At 36.9% G+C, this 23,303-nt stretch overlaps 1 protein-coding gene and 1 long non-coding RNA gene across 3 annotated transcripts in view; both read right to left on the bottom strand.

Annotated features, from left to right (window-relative positions):
- Positions 1-23,303, bottom strand: part of LOC138402829 (uncharacterized) — a 230,156-nt gene that overhangs the window by 32,684 nt on the left and 174,169 nt on the right. The gene's annotated exons all lie outside the window — the stretch shown is intronic.
- On the bottom strand, positions 353-23,294 carry Dlic (dynein light intermediate chain). 2 transcript variants are annotated; one of them, XM_034972610.2, is made up of 9 exons: positions 23,140-23,294; positions 22,692-22,882; positions 21,396-21,599; positions 14,554-14,765; positions 12,972-13,201; positions 12,200-12,311; positions 11,758-11,898; positions 8,344-8,597; positions 353-7,497 (listed from the first exon to the last, which is right to left on the bottom strand). In XM_034972610.2, exons 1-8 carry the CDS (start codon positions 23,211-23,213, stop codon positions 8,364-8,366), a joined length of 1,398 nt encoding a protein of 465 aa, XP_034828501.1. In that variant the 5' UTR covers positions 23,214-23,294; the 3' UTR covers positions 353-7,497; positions 8,344-8,363. The 2 variants fall into 2 exon arrangements, with proteins under 2 accessions (XP_034828501.1, XP_069356895.1); XM_069500794.1 differs by lacking the exons at positions 353-7,497; positions 8,344-8,597 and adding an exon at positions 9,050-9,812.

Raw genomic sequence — 23,303 nt, 5'->3', positions numbered from 1 at the left:
AACTACAGTATTCAGTGCTTTGTACGGCGAAAAATACTTTTAAACCATAATAATTATTACATTAATACTGAACGCAGCGTTTTAAGTAAGCCATGAAGGCAACCATCATTTAAGTTCAGAGCGAGACTGTCCCGATGGAAAACTAAGTCAACGCGTACTGCATCCCGTAGGGCGATTTCTTAAAACCTACATCAATCACTGGTTTAACTAGGTACCAACAAGTTATAAAACTTAATATTCGCACACGCAGCGATGCATGTAGTTTTCAATTTGGTCCTCACAACAGGAGCTGCCTAAATGTATCTAATCGGGTTCGTATCTAATTATGTTATGAATAAAAAAAAACGCAATAAACAGATTCCGTGCTAATTTATTTAATTAAAATATTTGATAATAGTAGTTATAACTTGTACAATAGTCGCCAATAAGCTAAAAATAGTAACCGTAGGTTTTGAATTAATCGTAACACTGCTATATCTCTGTATTTACATACAAAGCTGAGTGTGTATGATATAGGGCATAATTTATTTCTATTAGAAACATCAGCAACGATGATGAAAATAATAGTTAAACTAGTTATAATACTACAAAATTTGTCATAGATATTTTTATCAAGTGTAAATCTGTTTTTTGTTGCTAGCAATATGTAGGTACCTATTATTATTATAGAAATATTAATATGATATTTAAGGTATGATATAAAATTCTCATATTATAGGTAGGTAGGTATCCCAACTTCTAACTTGGCGACTTATTGGAATCTATTGAATATATTCCATTTCGCACATATTTTAATTTTACACTCATCATTACAAACAATTCAATATTTTCTTTGTATGTTAACTTATCGATTAATAAATTAAGTTATCCAATAATAAGATACTTGTACTAATTCTGGTATACACAAATCTTTAACTCAACAAAATTTAGTTTAGTTTCAGCCAAGAAGGGCTAAAAAATTTCCGTTTTTTTTAAGCAGATATTTACGCATCAATACTAAGTACTTACAAACGCGATTGTTTTATTAGGTTATTTAGTTTATTTTCGTTAAAGTTCTGCATACAACAGAAATGGTAAATATCAATATTTCTCCATTATCGAATATTATACAACCAAAAAAGGGTGGCTATAAATACTTATCTCTAAACTATTAAAAGCGTAATAACTAATGAATCAGAATCTAACAGTAAATCACTACGCCTTTGCGGTAATATTAAACACTATGAAAATGAATGTAATTTATAGGTTTATTTTTAAGAATACAGCATTATTTATTTAATGTTTAGTCTTTTTACATAAACCAATTTGACGAAACAAACTAAATTGACTTGACGAAAAATACTGCAATCTATCACAATTAATAACAAGTCAATTTAGATTTTAGTTTAACAAAATTAACACCAATCTGAGCTTAGTTTATTTTAATTAAGTTTTTTTAGGACTTAATAGGGCAATAGAATCAATAAATAACAATAATAATTGTAATGACTGCTAAGCCTTAATATGCGTATAGAAGACATATTCATCAATATATTTTCCAAACTAAAAGTCCATGGTGTTTTCTTAAAATAAAATAAAGATACTTAAAAACTCATAAGTATTATTAATTTTTAGCTATTCGTAATCCGAGGATGGTAAGTGGCTAATTCATATATTAGGTAGTGCAAATTAAGGATAGGTATATTATTTTTGTTCTATAAGAATTATATCACAGTACATATTATAGTCGTTATCAAATATGAAAAAAAATAACTATGCATAAATCGAACTGTTGTTTTGACTAGTATTAAAAGATATAATCTAAGTGAGCAAAAATATGTTGGATTTTAATTTTAGTTGAAAGATTGTTGATAACTAAACTAAGTATTCAAAGGAATAAAAATCAAGTCGTTCTTGTATATATCTATCTGTATATTAAATTTAGTTTAGTGTACAACAATAACTGTTAAAAATTCATGACTATTTTTGCAAGAATATGGTTTTTCGATTAAAATATGAATATTATATAGTAAATCATAAAGTAAAAATTACCTAACTATTACTGACTATTGAAGAATTTATTTAAACAAAACTGTCCCAGTATCAAGTATAGGCCTTTATGAAAAAAAAGATATTTTAAAAAAGTGGGTATATATTAATAAAGATTTATAATGCACTTTAGCCACCTAACCTAACATTATCCCTCACTATAAAAATATTTTTATTCTTCTATGCAAATTTTTGTTGACAGCACTAATTTTAGTCTTCCCTACTTATAGAAATAAGGATTATTATAAGTTTTTTTTTAATGAATAGCTGCCTCAATAATATTTAAAGCAAATAAGTTCTTGTTAAATCATGCTTCAAATATTGTTTTTAAAACACAACGGCTGCCACGCGTTTTATATTCCCAGGATAGTCTTTTAATGATTACTTAATGAATTTTACTTAAAAAACTTTGAATGAATTTTTCGGCCTCATCTTAATTTTGATATTTTAAATAAATTTAGATTTTGTATTCTAAGTTCTAACGAAGTTTGAAGGGACAAACGTAACCCTTAACTAGTCTCAAAGTTGGCAGCCGATTCGAAGCCAAGTAAATTTAAACATTTCGAGTTCCATAAATAAAGCTCTAAAGAGAAGAAATTATGATTCGAGATGCTATTCTTTTTGTAGAAAGATTATTAGTATATTTAACGTTTAAATGTCAACGGATAGCAGTTAATAAAGCGAATGTTAAGTACTCAATAATAATTTCAAAAGTTACAGTTAATAAGTTCGAATTAGTTAATAGTGACCTTTAGTGCCTGCAATAAAATCATTCATCAGTTGAGAGAGCGTTGGGCAAGAATTAAATGAAACTCCATAATATTATTCGATAATTTTACTATAATAATAAGCACCAAACCAGGTTTGGAATGTTCTGTATTGCACCAAATATGAACATAATCCAATGTTAGGAAATTACGTCTTTTATACATAATAATTACATCACCTCACAGAGTATGGGTAGAAAAAGCATAATATACTGTGTTAAGTTAATGTATTTGAAAATAAATAAATTTAGCTATAACAAAACACAAAAAGGTCACCATTACAATTCCACGATTAAGGTCCGCTGTCCACTAAAACTTTCAGGGTTTTACATGAATGCAGTTTAATACGTAGTTTGACAATATTATAGTTAATTTCTCGAATGCGAATCTACGATATGCGTTAGTGGATAGTGTCCTTACAATTAATGAGTTTTACATTTCGATCATTACATTATGAGCAATAAAAGTTAACATTATGTATTTTTTAATAGTTTGTGGTGATTTACCTGCTTGTGTAAAAAAAATTAAGAATATATTGTTTAGCACAAGTTTGTCAAAGAGTAAAAGTTTTATTTAACGCCTAATAATTCTGTAGTTAGTGTTGTGTTAGATATTACCTACTGTTCAAATGTGTCTGCACAAAACTTATCATTAAGCTATTGACAAAATTTAGCGGAACTCCGCTAATTGAAATGTTAGGGCACTACCATATCTGCCCGTACAAAGTGATGAAGAATCTCTCTCGCAAAATTTTAAATTTCCTTTGTTTCTGACCGTAATCTCAAATCTCATATTAACTTCGAAATTAGTAAAATTTTATCATAAAGCATAGAAAATCAACTGTATAATTATTTAAATTCTTTAAATAAATTAAGCAGGTAAACTATTTTTGTCCAAACCCCGTTTTTTTCGTTACAATAAGAAATGATTTGTACAAATTAAATTAAGCAGGTGTAAACTATTTTTGTCCAAACCCCGTTTTTTCGTTACAATAAGAAATGATTTGTACAAATATAGACTGTATTGTGCATACTATAATATCCCCACATGACTGTCAGTCTTCATAGAAGATCACAATTTTGGATATGAGCAATTTAAATAGAACTGAAACCAATTAAACTAAACAATAAATGTATTGAATAGTTGTGTTAGTTATTTTTCAGAAATCTTATAGTTATGAATTAAATACAAAAACATTCAATTTTTTGATCGAATTCAATAGTAAAATTGGGAAGTCCTAAATTCATAAAATTTAACATGGTAACCCTGACTCATATTTGTATGATAACTTAGCACACATTGAACCAACGCACTCGGCGAATGTGCATAGACCACTTGGCCAAAAACATGTGCGGACCGACTTTTATGGGTTTCCAGACAAAATATAAATAGATCTGAGAGCAATTCGCAAACAGCGGCGTTTATGTAGCCTGCACTGGCTGAACGCACTGGATCAATGTGTACTGATCTTTAGATTTTGTCATCATTACCGATTCAGTTCTATATAAAATACTCGTTAATCTCAAGAGGATTCAAAAGGCTCTATTATCGAATAAATTCAAACATAAGCTAACTAAATAAATACTTAATATCATAAAACGTATTATTATTATTAATATTACAAGTAAAAAATAAAATATTACTGAATAGGAAATTATTACAACTCTCGATTTCGTTTCACTGCAATGGAATTAAGTATAGAACGCCTAGCTTAGCTGAGGAATGAGGAAGTTTCAGGGACAGCTTCAATAAAATTTTCATCGATGTCTCTTGAATATTTCGCATAGGTCGCCACGAAAGAGAAAAAATACCTATATCTTTATTTATTTATTTATTTTATATCTAATTAGAACGGCAGTGCCACTTACACTAACTAGATGATTCATAATAAATTTAAATACGAATAAAGGTACAAGAAAAAAGACATAAAATACATAACGATAAAAGATCAAAGAATTTTGAATTTATGATCTATGCTTTAATGTTTAGGTCGTGTCAATCAATGACATAGATGAAGAGTAGAGCTAGCGTGCACTGCAATTTTCCTTACAGTTTTTCCCCACAAAATCTGTGAACTATAATAGAAGTAATTAATTTCGCATCCGATTTAAATTTTAAATTTTAAAGCATACATGATATAGATATAGGTATTATTTTTCGTCTTTAGTGGTGGTAATATATTCAGCGCCATCTATGAAAAATTTCTCGAACGTTACCTGGAAACCTTCTCGTTAAATAATAATTGCTGTGCGCTTATATGAGATTTCATTTGCATACATTTTAAGAACGCATTCGCCAATCGCCATATTTATATGTGTCAACTGACATATCAAAAGTGCGATTTTAGTTATGTTATAGTTGGGTAAACCCATAGACTAGAGATATAAAGTGTTGCCCTAATGTCCTATAGAAAATAGCGGATAGCTAAGCTCTAAACTAACTAGTTCAAGCTTATCGAAATTTTCAAAAAAAAAAAAAAAAACTACATTTCAACATAACTATAAAATTAGGGTTTCGGCACATTCCGCCATTTGCTGTGCCAGTGTAAGTACTTGCTTTTCTTGTAAATAAATAACCTAATCTTTTGTTATGACAGCTGATTAGCTGATACTATGAACAAGCGCCGCCATTTTCTGTGCTAAAAAATACACGGTAAAACCGCAGGTAATTTCTCTCTATTAGTTTAAATACTCTAAGGGTAAACCATACTTTTAACATGACAGTTGACACAGAGCAAATATGGCGGGCGCGTTCTCAAAATTTATGCATAATACAGCTAACCAACGTAGATGGAATTCGAGCATCGAAACACAATAATGTCAAAGTAAAATGAATCAAAAGGTCCTAGATTTAAGGTCGAAAATTCAGTATCATCGATTTTAATTGAACAATATTTTTTGCTTCGTGCTCTGGCTGCAGATATTGAATTGAATTGAATTTAATTTATTTTGTAGAGACAAACAGTTACAATGAGAAATATAGATAGTATATAAGGACGAATTTCAGCATCAAAACAAGGCTGTTAACCTAACGTTGTTAAGCTATGTAAAATCTCATACTGAGCATACTGGGGACCAAACTGCTATTACATCAGTAGGGTTAGTACATTTCGACAACGTAGAGTATCGATACTCGAAATGTATGAATGTTTTTGGGCTGAAATACTAATATTTCATATATGGCCCGGGTGGCTTTCAAATCGCGCAAATCTACATTCCAATATATTCGACTCCCCAGCTAATCTAGGTGAACTATATATTATAACTATATTCAGAGGCATTCTTCACATACAAGGCTGCCATAGATTACAAAAAAAACATAGATATAACATTAATTAGTTTTAATAAGTTATGTAAAAAATGTCTCTTCTTTTCTCCTTAATATTACAATACATTAACCTTTATATAAAGTACATCACACTGCCGTTAGCTGTGCTGATTCGATCGTACTCAAATCTCTAAATGGACGGATCTAAAAAATAGCGCTGTCCTTGTCTTTAGAGAACAACGTGAAAAGGACAACACTACTTTTTAGACAGTCAGTTTAATCTTGTACAACCGAATACGCACCAATGCTTATCCTGTCCTGTATTACGAAATCTGTGATTGCGATTATTGCAATTGTTGTTATTTGCTTCTGTGTGTCGGGTTGAATTTTAGTTAAAACTTAGACTAACAAAATGATCTAGGATATATTACAAGAAAATTTTGTTTTTATTTATTAAATACCTTTTAAAGTAAATGAGAATATAATGAAGATCAAAGTGAGCTTTTCCATACAAAGTTTTATGAATTGCAAACGGATTGTGACGTCACACTACAGAGCGTCGTGGACGATAAAACATCTTCATACAAGCTTGGAGTATTTACGTAGTTTTTGTGTCACGTATTTTATCTTAAAAACAGGACTAAGAAGGATTGCGATTATTGCATTAATCGCACCATTTTCGTAATATCAAGACGGATATACTATAAAACTAACGATATTTCATCAACAGATGGCGTTGTTGACCAAACCTGTAACCGACCAATCACACTACAGCGCTCGACCAATCTTGATCGACGTACAAATTATTCACCAATCTCGTTTCGCGACAATACAAGCCTTCGGCATATTAAACACTAACGATATATTATGTCGACAGAAAGCGTTGATGACGTATAACCGACCAATCAGATCAATCGTAATTGATTAAAAAATAATATACAGCGTTCCGAAAAATCCTGATTGTAATTTTACTAATCGCGATCGATAAACAAACAGTATACATCGTTCGAACAATCGTGATTGCTTTTACACAAATCGCGATCGCTTACAGGATACAGCGCTGGAACAATCTTGATCAATGTATATTTTTCAATAATTACTATCAGCTAACAAATAAATTCGCTTTGCCAATCTTGGTCAACATATTTTTTTCCCCCATTTGCGATTGGCTAGTAAAATGTATACAGCGCTCAACCAATCTTGATCGATGTAATTTTTTAACTGACTATAAAAAGGTAGAATCTCGAAGGTTGTCGCAATAATATAAGCGTTCGGAATAAATAATACGGTTTCCGTTGCCGCGTGGCCGTGGATATGGCGTGACAACACAAAGTACAAGCCAGCAATGTATCATATTATGTGGAAGCCCGCGGACGTTGCCCGCTTAGCTTCCACGTGCCAGGCGATATCTTGCGCGCCCGCTAAACTAATATACCTGTAAAGAAATGAAAAATATACTTCTACTAAATTACTACACAATGCAATAAGCATCATTTGACAATTTTCTTAAAAATACACATCAGCCATCTTGGATTTGGAATTGGATATCAATTCTGTAATCAACAAAGAACTGTCAAAATGACATACCGATTTCATCTAAATCACGTCACCTATTAATTTGGAAATTAATTTCATTTTCGTTATTAGTAACCCGAAACCAGGGAAATGACACCCATATCGATTTCTTTAAAAAAAGGCAAGGCAAGTCGGCCATTTTGGATTTGGAAGATAAATGCCATTTTTGTAATCAGCACGCCCAAAAAACTCTTGAAAATGGCACTCATATATTCTTGAAGAATGTAAGTATATTTTATACATTTTACATGATATAAAAGTTTTTTTGACAGCACACACGCCGGTTTCACAGATTATTACACCTCTGTGGCAGGTTCACTTAGGCGCCACCTGTCGGGATAAATTGTCAGTGTGGATCCCCGTTGCTTACCCACCGGACAAGACCCCGTCTCTGCACTGGACGGCGTACCTAGCGCCATCGTGCGGAGACCCACTCTGAACTAACACGGACCTACAACATCACCGCGCGCGGCGAAATGGGCTGATCCACCCGCTGCGCGGTGAACAAAGAATGGGAACAATCACACCACCTGGGCCCAAAGCCAAGATGGCAGGCCCTAGCCGCTTATATAATGGCTAAAAGAACAAACACGTGGGTACAAAGATGCCCAGCGCCACATCCGGGTAAGGAGGCCCGTACCCCCGTCTGGCCGTCCCAGCCAAACGGAGAAGACCCACTGATGATACATGAAGGAGCTAAACCAACCTCGACTGAGCCGCGTCGCGCTAGCACTCGGACGTGTTAAGGTCAATGGGCGGCGGCGCGCGCTTGGCCCGCGTGAGTCGGTCGAGCTCCGCTGCCGCATCGGAGCGCGCGGCCGCCGCTGCAGGCGACGCGTCAGGAGCCCTCGTGCCGGGCGAGCCGGGCTTGTTCTTGTATAGTAGAGAGTTGAAGAAGTTGGCCAAGACACCCTCATTGCCCGGCGTGCCGGGACCCATGCCGATCTTTGCCCCGTCCAGCTGAAATATTACACAACGATATTATCATCATAGAGACCTGGGCCCTTTGTTGATAACAAGATGAAAGTAGCACCATTTTAAAACTAACATTTAAATAATCCATAATTGAAAATTTGGCAAGATTTGTCAATCTAGGAGCTGAGCAATTGAAGAAGTAAAAATGAGTATACCACAATTAGCACAGCGGTCCATTTCGTCAATATCCAATCGATAGGCGTGGTGTCGTATCCCAAAATAACAAGGCCAATTCAGTCGTGTACCTAAGCAAGATTCTCGGAGTCCGTTAACGAAGCAGGGGGGCAATGAAAAAAAGCAAAATTAGAAAGCACGCGAAGAAGGAGCCCGTAACTCAACGAATACAACAACAAACAAAGCAAAGTGACAACTGACATTTGGCAATGCAATTCCCAATTAATGGCTTTTAAGGCCGCTACTCACGACACTGCGGCAGGGCCAATTCAGCGTGGAAAAGTGGGGAGGATCCTAGATTGCCTCCTAAACATCTCGTGTGTAGGGTCATTGTGAGTCCGATCCTAGATCGCTTCCTAAATCGGCCGGCAGGACAAGAAATGCATCCGATGTCTCCTATATTGAGGCAAACGCCCTGTCGCCCTGCAAGTGTGTAGGGCCGTCGCGTCGCGTCGGCCCGATTTATTTTGTCAGTTCGGTCGCGACAGCCGTCAAGTTGTGTTGCGCGTTGGTTGCGCGCGCGCATTAAAAAAATTAAAATGACGCCGGACGAACCGGAAGCATGGATTGAAGTAATCGACATTTTTAAAGAAAATCCTCATTTGTGGGACAAACAAAATAATAATTATTAAAAAAGAAATTAAAGATTTTAGAAAAAAAACGATGGTAACGATGTTTGAATCAAACGTAAAATTCAACGGCGATATTGAATTTAGACAGTCGTCTTGCAAGATAATACGACTCTGACGGAAGCATCCGTCATCCGCCACTTTTGTTTCACTCTTTAGAATTTTATGTTACAAAAAGAAAAGAACATAGGATTAGAATTTAAAAAATATTGAAATTAAAGAAATTAAAAATATTGCATGCTCAATATAGTGACTAAATAATTATATTGTGTGCGTCAGGAGCCCCCGTGCCGGGCGAGCCGGGCTTGTTCTTGTTTAGTAGAGAGTTGAAGAAGTTGGCCAAGACACCCTCATTGCCCGGCGTGCCGGGACCCATGCCAAGCTTTGCCCCGTCCAGCTGAAATATTACACAACGATATTATCATCATCATGATCAACCCATCGCCGGCTCACTACAGACAACGGGTCTCAGAGTGAGAAGGTTTTTGGCCAAATCTACCACGCTGGCCATGTGCGGATTGGTAAACTTCACACACCTTTGAGAACATTATGGAGAACTCACAGGCATGCAGGTTTTCTCACGATGTTTTCCTTTACCGTTAAAGCAAGTGATATTTAAATAATTAAAACGCACATAACTCCGAAAAGTTAGAGGTGCGTGCCCGGGATCGAACCCCCGACCTCCGATTAGAAGGCGGACGTCCTAACCACTAGGCTATCACAGCTATCACAGCAACGATATTATATGGGTAACATTAATACATATGACGGCAGCGCCGTCATTTGTTGTGAATAGATTTTATATAGTGCATTTATGACATTTTATTACAAAACTACGACAAGGTGCTTGGGTAACTTAATAATTTTTATGCCATCTTTAACTAGTATTATCTAGATTATAATATGCCATATTTTGTACAATCATTTTATTATTGTATTGTACTATGCCGATTTGACTTTCGTAAGCGCTTGTAATGAGTCTAAATCGAAATAAATACAAAAAAAAAAAAAAATAGATTGCGCATTGAACATTACGTCATGCTTCCCACCGCCGACTTTGAGACAATAAAATGGCAGGCGCGGTGCGAAGCAGAGGATTATTCGTTTGGCTTCGGCCAGAGGCGCTTCTCAGTGGATACTATGTGTGTCGTACTGTAGGTTTTATTATTATCATTGTTGTTGTGACCTAATGTGGTTTCAGTTGTTAAAGGTTATAGTACTAGGTTGTGAAAAGTGATGTGATTGTGTGAATGATGGTATAGTGTGTGTTCACCAGCTGTTTATCTGGTAAGTCCTCTCGTATTGCTTCAATTTGCATTAGACTAAAGTCATTGTTGTGGTTGATGGTGATTTAACTAATATAGGTTGTAATAGCTAGGTTAGCTTGTTGGTCTGGGACTGGTATGGGGACATGGTGGAGCCGGTAGCTAGGTAGGGACTTAGCTAGTGTTACTTAGGGTTTGTCTAGTCTCATAAGAGACGTTGTTGTCATGACTCATTATTATTGACGGTAGGTATAGTTGAGGGTAGTTGGTGATATGTCTCGTAGTGTGCGAGATTATTGTTAGTACGCCCACGTAGGCTCGGTTAATCTAATAAGTAGTAGTCCTGACTTATCCGTCTTAATCATTATCATCATTATCTTTTAGGCATTTCAGTCTTTCCTACACATACATGAGATCAGTCGATGTCAACAGGCGAGAACAAACAGTAATTTAATTAAGGTAAAACGGAATATTAGTTATGTCTAACAAGGCCAATATTCTTACTTGGTCAATGAAATTTAAAACGAAAATTATATAAGTAAAACTTCTTTCTTCTTCTTTCTAAAAAGAAGTAGAAGAACGGAAGTAACGAAAGCAAACGTACTTCTGTGCGTAAAAATGCCCCCAAACAGAACAACAGCTGGTTTGAGACCGTCAATTTTTACGAGGTCCTAAAACCTGGTCCTTCGAACCGGATACACATACTTGTGCTGTAGTTCTCTGGGTGGTTCTTAAAAGCGAACCTACTCTATGTGCGGGCGTGTCAGCCTGCATTGCAGTCAGTTTACAGTGTAGGTAAAACCTGGTCCTTCGAACCGGATACACTTACCTGTGCTGTAGTTCTCTGGGTGGTCCTTGAAAGCGAACCTACTCTAAGCGCGGGCGTACCAGTATGCAATGCAGCCAGTTGTCGCTGCAGGGAGAACCTCGTCCTTCAACCCGGATACTTATACCTATCCTGTAGTTCTTTGGGTGGTTCTTAAGAGCGCACACCTTCTAGGCGCGGGCGTACTAGACTGCATTGCAGCCAGTTGTCACTGTAGGTATAACCAGGTCCTTCGAACCGGATACACTTACCTGTGCTGTAGTTCTCTGCGTGGTTCTTAGAGGGGAATCTGCTCTAGGCGCTGGCGTGCCAGCCTGCAACGCGGCTAGTTGCCGCTGTAAGAACGCTTGTTCGTCCTCCGCTGACACTTCTGCTTCCCTGTGACCACCACTCTAAAAATAATCGAGACGATTTTTTTTTATAGTACATAAAATATAGCTTGATACCTGAGACGTTTGTCATAATGACATTTAATAGGTATGGGACGTGTTTCGTATTTTATCGATATTCATATCGATAAAATACGAAAGAAAAAGAAAAATAGAGGTTTGAATCTTGTGTAGTCCACTCTATATCATGTGTTAGTAACAAACTTATTTTATGTTAATAAATAATTAATTTACAAACTAAAGCAGACATCCAGTGCGCTTTGAATGCGCTGTCCTGTCTGTCCGTTATCGATAACGTACTCACCTTCCGCGTAGCGGGTTGTACGATAACATCTCTATAGTAGTCGTCGGGCTTGCACGTCTGCATGTTTTCATACAATATACTAATTTTCTTTATACTATCCCAGCCTGCGGGTCTGCAAAAAGAAAAAAAATGGTTTTCACATTTCGCAATGTGTTGTTTTGCCGTTTGTATAAAACACTAGTTTTTATCACCAAATTTATCTGCGTGACCTATAGGAACTTTGCATTTTTTAGCGATAAATTTTATAGTCTTAGCAATCGGTAATAATGTATAATAAGCAACAGGTCGAGATGGCAATCGGGATGGGGCGTGCACACACGCACAGCCCCCGAGCGAACCCGGTGCGGGATAGCGCGGGTGATGTGAGGGTGTGCGGGGGCATCCCCCCGCCTCATACCCTGGCTGCCATCTCCACCTGTCGCGTGCTATTAGTAAAAGAATTTTCAGAATCGGATCATTATTTTCGCATCTTACCCCCATACATATACATACTTCCAAAACTAACTTACTTCATAATAATCTCATGGTCCAACCATCATGACGCTCACCAAACTCACAAGTTAACAAATTTTTACCTGTTTATTGTGAGCGGAACCTAGACTATTATTTTAGGCTTAAAAAAGTCACTTAATCATCATCATCAATCAGAAGTGAGATTCACTAAAATCCTCGTGTAACTTTAATGGTCAACATCAGAAGTGGGATTTACAGAAACTTTTCAAATGAAAATTAACTATGAGGTAAGGATAAGAAGGAGATTGTTCACACTTACATCAGAACAGCGTCCTTTTCAACAATGAGCGCAGGTGTTCGAAAAGGCAGGCCGTATATTCGATGCGTGAGGTACTTGTACAGCAGATCACAGTTCTTATCCTCCTTGGCGCTAGTATAGAACAGAGCCGCGCCGTATTGTAAGCAAAACCGCCGGATCCACTGCTGCATGAAGTCAAAGTGCTCGTCGCGATAATCGTGCTCCTTTTCTAATGTGGTCATGTAGTCAGTCTAAAAAATAATAGGAAAAATTGACATTAGAATGCGAGTTAATGAACGTCATATCTGTAATCAGCACCCGGAAAACCTCGAAAAGAACACCCGAAAATCATCGACTACCAAATCAATGGCGCACACTTCGAGAATCCAAGAAAAGTTTTTTTGATGTAAATATTTGAAAATAAGGGTCATTATTGTTAGCTATACCCAGATAAGGCTAGAAAATGATCATCAATAATTGCTACAAATATTTTTGGGCTCTGGCTTAACTGGCAATATTAATTCTCGGTTAACTGAGCATTATTGAAAAAAAAGGTGACGAACTATAACCATGACAACCTATATTAGGTATGGTATACATTTCAATGAAACACAATATCTTCAATGTATAAACAATGAGAAAAAATCCAGTGAACGGATGTTGACTGTGGCTTTCACTGACGCGTGATTAGGGTCCAAAATCTAAATGAGAGACAATAGTTTGATAGTTACATATTTAACATTACAGTTACATCTTTAACAATTACATAGAAATTTTACAAGCTATTCAATTATTCAAAACTTCAGATCTTGAAATTAGCTATTAATTTCAAGATCTGAAGTTCACTAATGTTGGTAGAATTCGAACGTCAAATCACTTTAGCGTTAAAAAAATCAGCATTTTGGGATATCATTATTTATTACTCTTTAGTTTCAAGTTTTATACAAAGTGTTTTTGCTAAAAGTGAAGAAATTTTTCTTCCTAATACTTGACATTAATGAAAACAGTACCCATTCACCTTTTTTTTTAAATAAACTAACATTTGCAGCACCATTTGACGACCTCCCTGGCGTAGTGGTGAGCGCTGTGGTCTTGTTAGTGGGCGGTCCCGGGTTCGATTCCTGGCAGGGGTTTGGAATTTTATAATTTCTAAATTTCTGGTCTGGTCTGGTGGGAGGCTTCGGCCGTGACTAGTTACCACCCTACCGGCAAAGCCGTGCCGCCAAGCGATTTAGCGTTCCGGTACGATGCCGTGTAGAAACCAAAGGGGTATGGGTTTAATAAAAACTGCCATACCCCTTCCAGGTTAGCCCGCTATCATCTTAGACTGCATCATCACTTACCATCAGGTGAGATTGCAGTCAAGGGCTAACTTGTATCTGAATAAAATAAAAAAAAAATAAAAAAAAACCAGAAGCACTGCCAATGCGTTGCCGGCCTTTCAGGAATTCGTTGATCCGCCCTCTGAATGACCTCATGTTGTAATCTAATGGGAACACCGCCGAAGGGAGGGAAGGGATAGCTTACTTAGGGCGCAGCGTAGGTTTACTTTGTAACCTTTGTTCTGTGGGGGATGAATGTCGTTGGTGGCTTTTTCACTCACCTTAGTGGCAACGACGACAATATCGAGGCCCAAGTTGGTGGTAAGTACGGCTTCCGGCAGCGGGTTGTCGTCGTCGTCGTCGTCGAGCTCGTCGGACAGGTTGCGCGACGAGCGCTTCATGGGCGACGACGCGTTCGGCTCCAGCTCGTCGCCCGGCTCCGTGTACCTCTGCCACTTCTGCACTTGTTGCTTTTTACTTTGTAACCTTTGTTCTGTGGGAGGACAAACGAAAATTTTGTTGATGGCATTTTATTCGCGGACGCATCGTACCGGAACGCTAACTACGTTTGTCGGCCCGGTTTTGCCGGTAAGGTGGTAAGGTAACTAGCCTCGCCCGAAGCCTCCTACCAGAATAAAGACTACTATAGACTACTTTTTATCTCGCAAAGAGTTCCCACAGGATTTTTATAAACCTAAATCCAAGCAGACAAAGACGCGGGCATAAGGTAGTTTATAATATTTGTACTAGGATTAGTATGGATATATCTCTATATAAAATGTGTACCATCTCACGACGAGTAGGTACGAGTGAACTGGATTGAACACAGCGAATTTGATAGGTATAAGAATCTTATTGTTATGCACTTTCACGAATTAATTACTCGAGTCACCTCGCGTGCGGTGAGCACTTTGAGCTATATTATTTCCTCTCTATTTTTTTCATATATTTTACATGTATTTCTACAAAAACTAGCTTATGCTCGCGACTTCGTCCACGTGGACTACACAAATTTCAGACCCCTATATCACCCCCTTAGGGGTTGAATTCTTAAAAATCCTTTCTTAGCGGATGTCTACGCTATAATAGCTATCTGCATGCCAAATTTCGGCCCGATCTGTCCATTAGTTTGAGCTGTGCGTTGATAGATCAGTCAGTCAGCCAGTCAGTCACCTTTTCCTTTTATATATTTAGACTAGCCGCCCCGGCTTCGCACGGGTAGCTTATTACAATTTTCTTATTGACCTCTAGTTTTTTTGAAATAAAATATATCCTATGTCACTCAGGAATAATGAAGTAGCTTTCTACTGGTGAAAGAATTTTAAAAATCAGTTCAGTAGTCACAGAGTAGTTTGTATCCTCTACAAACAAACTTACAAACATTACCTCTTTATAATATTTAGAACAGATAGGTAGGTAAGTCTCAGGAAATCCGTTTTGGCAAAGCGCACTGGGTCAAGGCCAAAGGGTTACAATATTTAAGTAATACGATATCAGCCAAATTGTCTTATAATTAGCTAAGCCAAATTGACAGACATAGAGAACGAAGTGATCTTATAAGGGTTCTTTTTTTTCTTTTTGAAGTACGGAACTCCAAAATCTGACGTACTTGGGGTGATGTCGCTCGTCCAAAAGAGGATCCTTGGTGGAACCGGTCACGACCACAAGGTAAAGGGGAAAACGACACAACAAACGTATAATCTCATCATGACCAACCCATCGCCGGCTCACTACAGAGAACGGGTCTCCTCTCAGAGTGAGAAGGGTTTTGGCCATAGTCTACCACGCTGACCATGTGCGGATTGGTAGACTTCACACACCTTTGAGAACATTATGGAGAACTCTGAGATTTCCTCACGATGTTTTCCTTCACCGTTAAAGCGAGTGCTATTTAATTTCTTAAAACGCACATTACTCTGCGTGCCCGGGGGATCGAACCCCCGACCTCCGACTAGAAGGCAGACGCCCTAACCACAAGGCTATCACAGGTTCGTATGATTTACAGTCGAATTGGTCGAGTCGGGGATGGGTTGATCATGATGATGATGTAGTCGAGTAAAAAAACGACGAACTGAAATCCGATATACCGCAGCTTAGGTGTCACCCCTCCGGCTAAAGTAGTTTACGCATTTCTAGTAGGTTCACGCTTCATGCTTAGTTGGACGAAAATCCTCATTAGGGTGTCTGTCCACTGAACGGAGCAGACCTAAGACGCGTTCAGTAGACCCAATTAGATTACAGAGATGACGCGAAAGGTGCCCATTGAAGGCACTTTTTTTTTAAAGAATATTAGCCATGTTAAATGACTAATATTCCCCTTTCCTCTAAAACTAAGCGTCAGGCTTGTGCTAGGAGTACGACAATAGTGCAACGGGCGGGGTTTGAACCGTCGACCTTTCGGCTTTCAGTCCACTCCTTTACCGGTTGAGCTATTGAGGCTTAAAGGCACTCAAGTTATATTATTTAGCAGGAAGTTGGCAAGAAAAACTGAAGGGAATATCTATGCATTGAATAAATATGATGGGCTCTTCTCAGATTTGGGCGCGTTTGGAACCCTCGTAGCTTTAGTTTTAAGTTCGCGTTATAATTATCCCCACTATATCTTACAAATACAAGAACCGACCATCAAAAAGTGTAATTTATTACCTACCAGATGATGCCCGCGACTTCATCCGCGTGGATTTAGGTTTTTAAAATCCCGTGGGAATCCGTGGTTTTCCGGGATGCAAGCTATCTCTGAACCAAATTTCATTGAAATCGGGTAAACGGATGGGCCGTGAAAAGCTAGCAGATAGACAGACACACTTTCGCATTTATAATATTAGTTTGGATTTTGAATAAATTATTTGAATTTGAATTTATAACTGAGGAGGTCAGGATCAACAATTATCATTTCACTGTTGTTTCAAGATCGAGAAAAACTTTTTACATTCAGTGCGATGTAAATAAATACCTGTCTCTTTTTGATCAGAATGCGACTTTCCTTCCTTTCTTCCTTGACTTTTGATCCTGACCTATTCAACTTTCAGGATAGTATGATAAATAAAATAAACATAAAAGTTATAAATATGAAAGTAAAAAAGCTCAACGGAAGTAGTACAAATAGAACGAAAGATATTGTAGCTCGCGTGAGATTTATTTTAGACATTTCGCTAAAGGTGACGACCGCCGACAGAGATCTTTGACGTAGTAAGTGGAAATGACTTATAAAACGCATAGCTGGGAAGTGGGAACTCTGTGCAATGCAATTATTTATGACAGTACCAGCACAGTTTTACTGTGGTACCAGTGTACCTGTGTTTTTAGAGTTCCGTATCTCAAAAGGAAAGACGGAACCCTTGTAGGATCCGTCTGTCGTGTCTGTCAAGAAACCTATAGGGTACTTCCCGTTGACCTAGAATCATGAAAGGCAGGTAGGTAGGTCTTATAGCACAAGTAAAGGAATAAATCCGAAAACCGTGGATTTGTGGTTAAATCACACAAAAAAAGATTAAAATGTGTTAATAAAGAAATAATTAGTATTTTCAATTTTCAAAGTAAGATAACTATACCAAGTGGGGTATCATAAGATTTGAAAGGGCTTTACCTGTATGTATAAAAAACTAAAGTAGGATAGGAATATGTTTTGATAAATAAATTAAAAAATATTGAATATACTGCAGGTGTATACATATATTATATCTACAAGAGGAATGTTAAATTCCGCGTTGTTAATGATCAAGGTTAAATAAACAGATGTCCTTTTAACTACGATCGTAAACATTTTACTGTCACAACTTTGTGAGCGATCAAATAAATAAAGAAATAATTTACTAGGTATCAAGATGTGTATCGGAAAGGAAAAGAGAATGGTCAGGTTACTAGGAGTAGATATAAGTTACATATATGTATATTATAGATAGATATTGCCATAAAAATCTGCAAAACTTTTGCAACATAATAGGAATCGAAAGAAAGAAAGTTTGCTAAATTCCTCAAAAATACATATCTTGTTCTTGCAATGTAAGCATTACAGAGCAATGTAACTAAATCGAAGGAAAAAACGTAATCTAATAACATGATTCTATTCAGTCGATGGCGACAATATGAAATTAGGTATCACGCATTTTACGATACTTTATAAGCGTAAAAAACACACAAAAAGTTACTAGGATTTTATAGGCGTAAAAAACATTTTAAGTTTTTTGGCTGACACATTTTTGGCTTTATTTATATAAAAATAGCACCTATGCTTATATTTATAGCTTTTATTTTATTTATGAGAACGACTTGGTTCACGCGCAATTCGACTTTTTAGTCGAATGATGACAATGATTCTACTAATCTATAAATATATAAAAGGAAAAGGTGACTGACTGACTGACTGAATGATCTATCAACGCACAGCTCAAACTACTGGACGGATCGGGCTGAAATTTTGCATGCAGATAGCTATTATGACGTAGGCATCCGCTAAGAAAGGATTTTTGAAAATTCATCCCCTAAGAGGGTGAAATAGGGGTTTTAAATTTGTGTAGTCCACGCGGACGAAGTCGCGAGCATAAGCTAGTTTTGTTATAACTTCACCGAGGGTTCCGTACTAGACTCGGATTTTTTTCCACATTTTGTACGATAAATTAAAAACTACTAAGCATAAAAATAAATAAAAATCTGTTTTAGAATGTACAGGTAAAGCCCTTTTATATGATACCCCACTTGGTATAGTAATCTTACTTTGAAAGTTGAAAATACAAATTATTTGTTCATGAACACATTTTAATTTTTTTTTCGTGATGTAACCACAAACTCATGGTTTTTGGATTTTTCCCCTTACGTGTGCTATAAGACCTACCTATATGCCAAATTTCATGATTCTAGGTCAACGGGAAGTACCCTCTAGGTTTCTTGACAGACAGACAGACAACGATAAGGGTTCTTTTTGAGGTACGGAACCCTAAAAAGTTTATTTATAAAAAACTAGCTGATGCCCGCGACTTCGTCCGCGTGGATTTAGGTTTTTAACAATCCTGTGGGAACTCTTCAATTTTCCGGGATAAAAAGTAGCCTATGTCCTTCCTCGGGATGCAAGCTATCTCTGTACCAAATTTCGTCAAAATCGGTTGAGCGGTTGAGCCGTGAAAAGCTAGCAGACAGACAGACAGACAGACATACTTTCGCATTTATAATATTAGTATGGATAAAAGGAGCGAGAAAATGTGTCATAGTACGAGTGAAGCGTAAAACCTGTTATACATATATAAAGTAGAAACGCATTCATTGAAGTAATACGCGCGGATGACGTAACACGTGAGTCACAGTGCGAAATAAACATTATCTAACGTAGGTATCTGTTTGACAAGTTGAGATTCTGCAGGGAAGGTCGAGCTTAAAGCTTCAGTTTGCGAGAAATTGTCCTAAGAGACTACTAAGGAGCGCTTAATAATCTACACTAATATTATACTCTATTAAGCTGTGATAGCCTAGTGGTTAGGACGTCCGCCTTCTAATCGGAGGTCGGGGGTTCGATCCCGGGCACGCGCACCTCTAACTTTTCGGAGTTACGTGCGTTTTAATTAATTAAATATCACGCTTTAACGGTGAAGGAAAACATCGTGAGTAAACCTGAAGGCCTGAGAGTTCTCCATAATGTTCTGAAAGTTGTGTGAAGTCTGCCAAACCGCACTTGGCCAGCGTGGTAGGCTATGGCCAAAACCCTTCTCACTCTGAGAGGAGACCCGAGCTCTGTAGTGAGGCGGAATGGGTTGACCATGATGATGATAACGAAATAACCACATTAGTATCTACTATCTACATTGCTGATTGCACCCGTGCGAAGGCGTGGCCGATCGCTAGTTTATTATAAATAAGTACTCGTAATGTTTGTTTATTTGAATGTAGGAGGTCTACGAAATGCAACAAAAGCACTCATCCCGTTCCAAAAATTCAAAAAAAATGTTTTATTGAAAAAAATTATTGCACTTAAAAACATTACCCTCCTTCTGGTGCAATCGGGTAAAAATATCCAATTAGGATGCGCCAATGAGTCACGCAATCAGTTAATGATACCACCATGCACTGTCAGTGTTTGACATTAAAATGATAACGCCTCTGGTTTAATAATAGACTGTATAGTTAATTAGCAGTGTATAGCTTTTGTTATGCTCTTGCACTATTTGTGGTGGCAGTGAAATTAATTTTAATAAATGAATCTTTTTAAAGCCCTATTTCATTTATCAAAATGTATTGAATTTTCAAAAATCCTTTCTTAGCTGATGCCTATGTCATAATAGCTATCTGCATGGCAAATTTCAGCCCGTTATCTGTCCAGTAGTTTGAGCTGTGCCTTGATAGATCAGTCAATCAGTCACTTTTCCCTTTTATATATCTAGATTATTAGTTAATAATAGTTAAAGAAAGTAGTAAACAAATCTATCAATATGTTGGATAAAACTATAAAGTTTATTTCACACTAAAGGATATAAATCATATTACAGTCTGTTCAATATTGGGAATGCCAATATTGACCAGTCTATAACATAATTTATATCCCGTAGTTTGAAATAAACTTAACAGTGACAGCACACATATTTCGCAAAAAGATATTATCTTCTAAATTGCTATCAAAAATAGTAAATGGGGCCGATTCTCTTGTACAAAATTTCTAAACTAAACTCAATTAACAGGTCTAAATCTAGTGCCATCCCTTTCCGCAAGCAACATTATGAAAGGGATAGCAATAGATTTAGGCGTGACATTTTAGTTTAGTTTAGAGATTGTGTACAATGGAATTAGCCACATTGGTTGACTATAGTTACAATCGGTGCTAAAGTTTATAGTCTAAAACTCATTTCTTAGATTATAGTTGAAAACTTATTTCTAAGATCATAGTTGAAAGTTTATTTCTCACATCATAGTTAAAAATAATTTCTCAGATCATAGTTGAAAACTTATTTCTCAGATCATGGTTCAAAACTGATTTCTCAAAAGTAAAAGACAAAGTTCTTATTCTAGACAGGGTTTTAGGTCTAGACAGGGTTCTAGTTCTAGAGTTCTAATTTTAGACAATGCCCTAGTTGCAAACAAATTCTAGTTCCAGACAGGGATTTAGAATCCATATGCAAAAAATGACACGTCAAAAACTCACCAGGTGTGAGATCCAATTTGTCTATATGGTCGCCGAGCACAGAGGCCCAGCTCTGCAGCTGGTCCAGGATGCCCCAGGGCGTGGTCATGGCCACCGTGAGGACGACCAGAGTGTGTGGGAATGTGTCTTCACTCAGTGCAAACTTGAGCAGGTTTGTGTGCCCTGGATCCCCATCTAGGACCCAGACGCTTAGTCTTGTGTGATCTGGAAATAAATATCTAGTTAATATAAAGCTAAAATAAAATAAGAATTGAATTAGTACAGAAATCTCGCTATCATGTTTCCAAGAAGGAGCAATCCTAGATTTAGGTGACATGATATGAAGCTACAATATAAATTGCCATCGTCAAATCCATTAAAACACTTTCTGACCAACAGAGTTGTTCACATACGGAATAAATTGCCTAAAGATGTGGTTATGTCAAGTTCTGTTAAACAGTTCAAGAATAGATTAGGCTATTTTTATTTAAGCAGTTCTGATATAGACGCATCAGCGAAAGCTGCTTAGTGTATTAAAAATAATAATAAAAAATATCTCCTCTTTATAATAAAATCTCCCTCCCCTATAAATAAAAATAAAATCAATAATATAAGCATCTCTTAAGTTCAGTCGAGTTCGATTAGTTTGCCTACAATAACTTAAATCTACCTACCTATACCTTTACTACAAAAAGAGATTTAAAATATGAGCATTGATCTTACCAAAATCACTCCCATAGAATGTAATGGTAATAATTCTTTTGCAAGGAATATCTTCATCTAAATATATAAAAGGATTGACTGACTGACTGATCTATCAACGCACTGCTCAAACTACTGGACAGATCTGGCAGAAATTTGGCATGCAGATAGCTATTATGACTTAGACATCCACCAAGAAAGGATTTTTGAAAATTCAACCCCTAAGGGGGTGAAATAGGGGTTTGAAATTTGTGTAGTCCATGCGAACGAAGTCGCGATCATATAAGCTAGTCATCATAATAAACGAGTGTCCATGTTTTCTGCCACATATAACTTACTGTTAGGCAGTACGAAGTTTGCCGGATCAGCTAGTATGTATTATAAATGTGAAAGTGTGGATGTTTAGATGTTTGTGACTCCTTCACACCACGTTGACTGAACTATTCTGGCTGAAACTTGGAAGGGAGATAACTTAAACCCTGAATTAACATATAGGCTAGTATTTATCCAGGAAACTCAAAGAGTTTCCATGAGATTTTTATATTAATTAAACCTATATATCAAGCAGACGAAGTCTCATGGAATAGTCTAGTGGTTTATAAATTAGTAACTCACCATCACGGTACTCATCTCTAACATCTATATATGCATATTCGAGTGCTGACCCCTTCTTAGGGTCTTCCACACCTTGTAATTTAGCTACTAATGTGGTCTTGCCCGTCTCATTATCACCCAATACCAGCACATTCTTGTTCGACGGCAATTTTGTGTTCCCCTGGTTCTGAACTTCTTCTAAAATAGCGGACCTGTAAACATATCACTCCAATACAGAGGAAAATTTTCATATGAAAAATGTAATAGTTAAATCTCACTTGACGTCGAGGGAAACGGTCCCAAATTGATTGTAACACATATTCCACGGCTTCTTTACAAACAAAGGTAAGACGTCGGAGCCAGGTCACATATTTCTCAGGTACAATTCTTTGACATCACGTAGGTGTGACACATTGGATACCCTATATGGATGCTGCATGTAAGTCGTAAATTAACAGTGACCAATTACCACAAATTGTCCTTGCCGTCGCCGTTTTCTTTCTTTTTAGATTTAAGCCCATTCGCTTGGCCGTTTGTCTCCATTCTTCAGATATGATAGAAGATAACAACGGCACAAGAGGCTTTTCTTTCGTTTTCGTTTCGGCTGTTCATACGTCACTCTCGAAGACAAAG

The sequence above is a fragment of the Maniola hyperantus genome, chromosome 1 (assembly GCF_902806685.2).
Source record: "Maniola hyperantus chromosome 1, iAphHyp1.2, whole genome shotgun sequence".
NCBI classification, from domain to species: domain Eukaryota; kingdom Metazoa; phylum Arthropoda; class Insecta; order Lepidoptera; family Nymphalidae; genus Maniola; species Maniola hyperantus.
The sequence above is the reverse complement of the archived record's forward strand: the minus strand, read 5'-3'. Positions and strand labels throughout refer to the sequence as shown.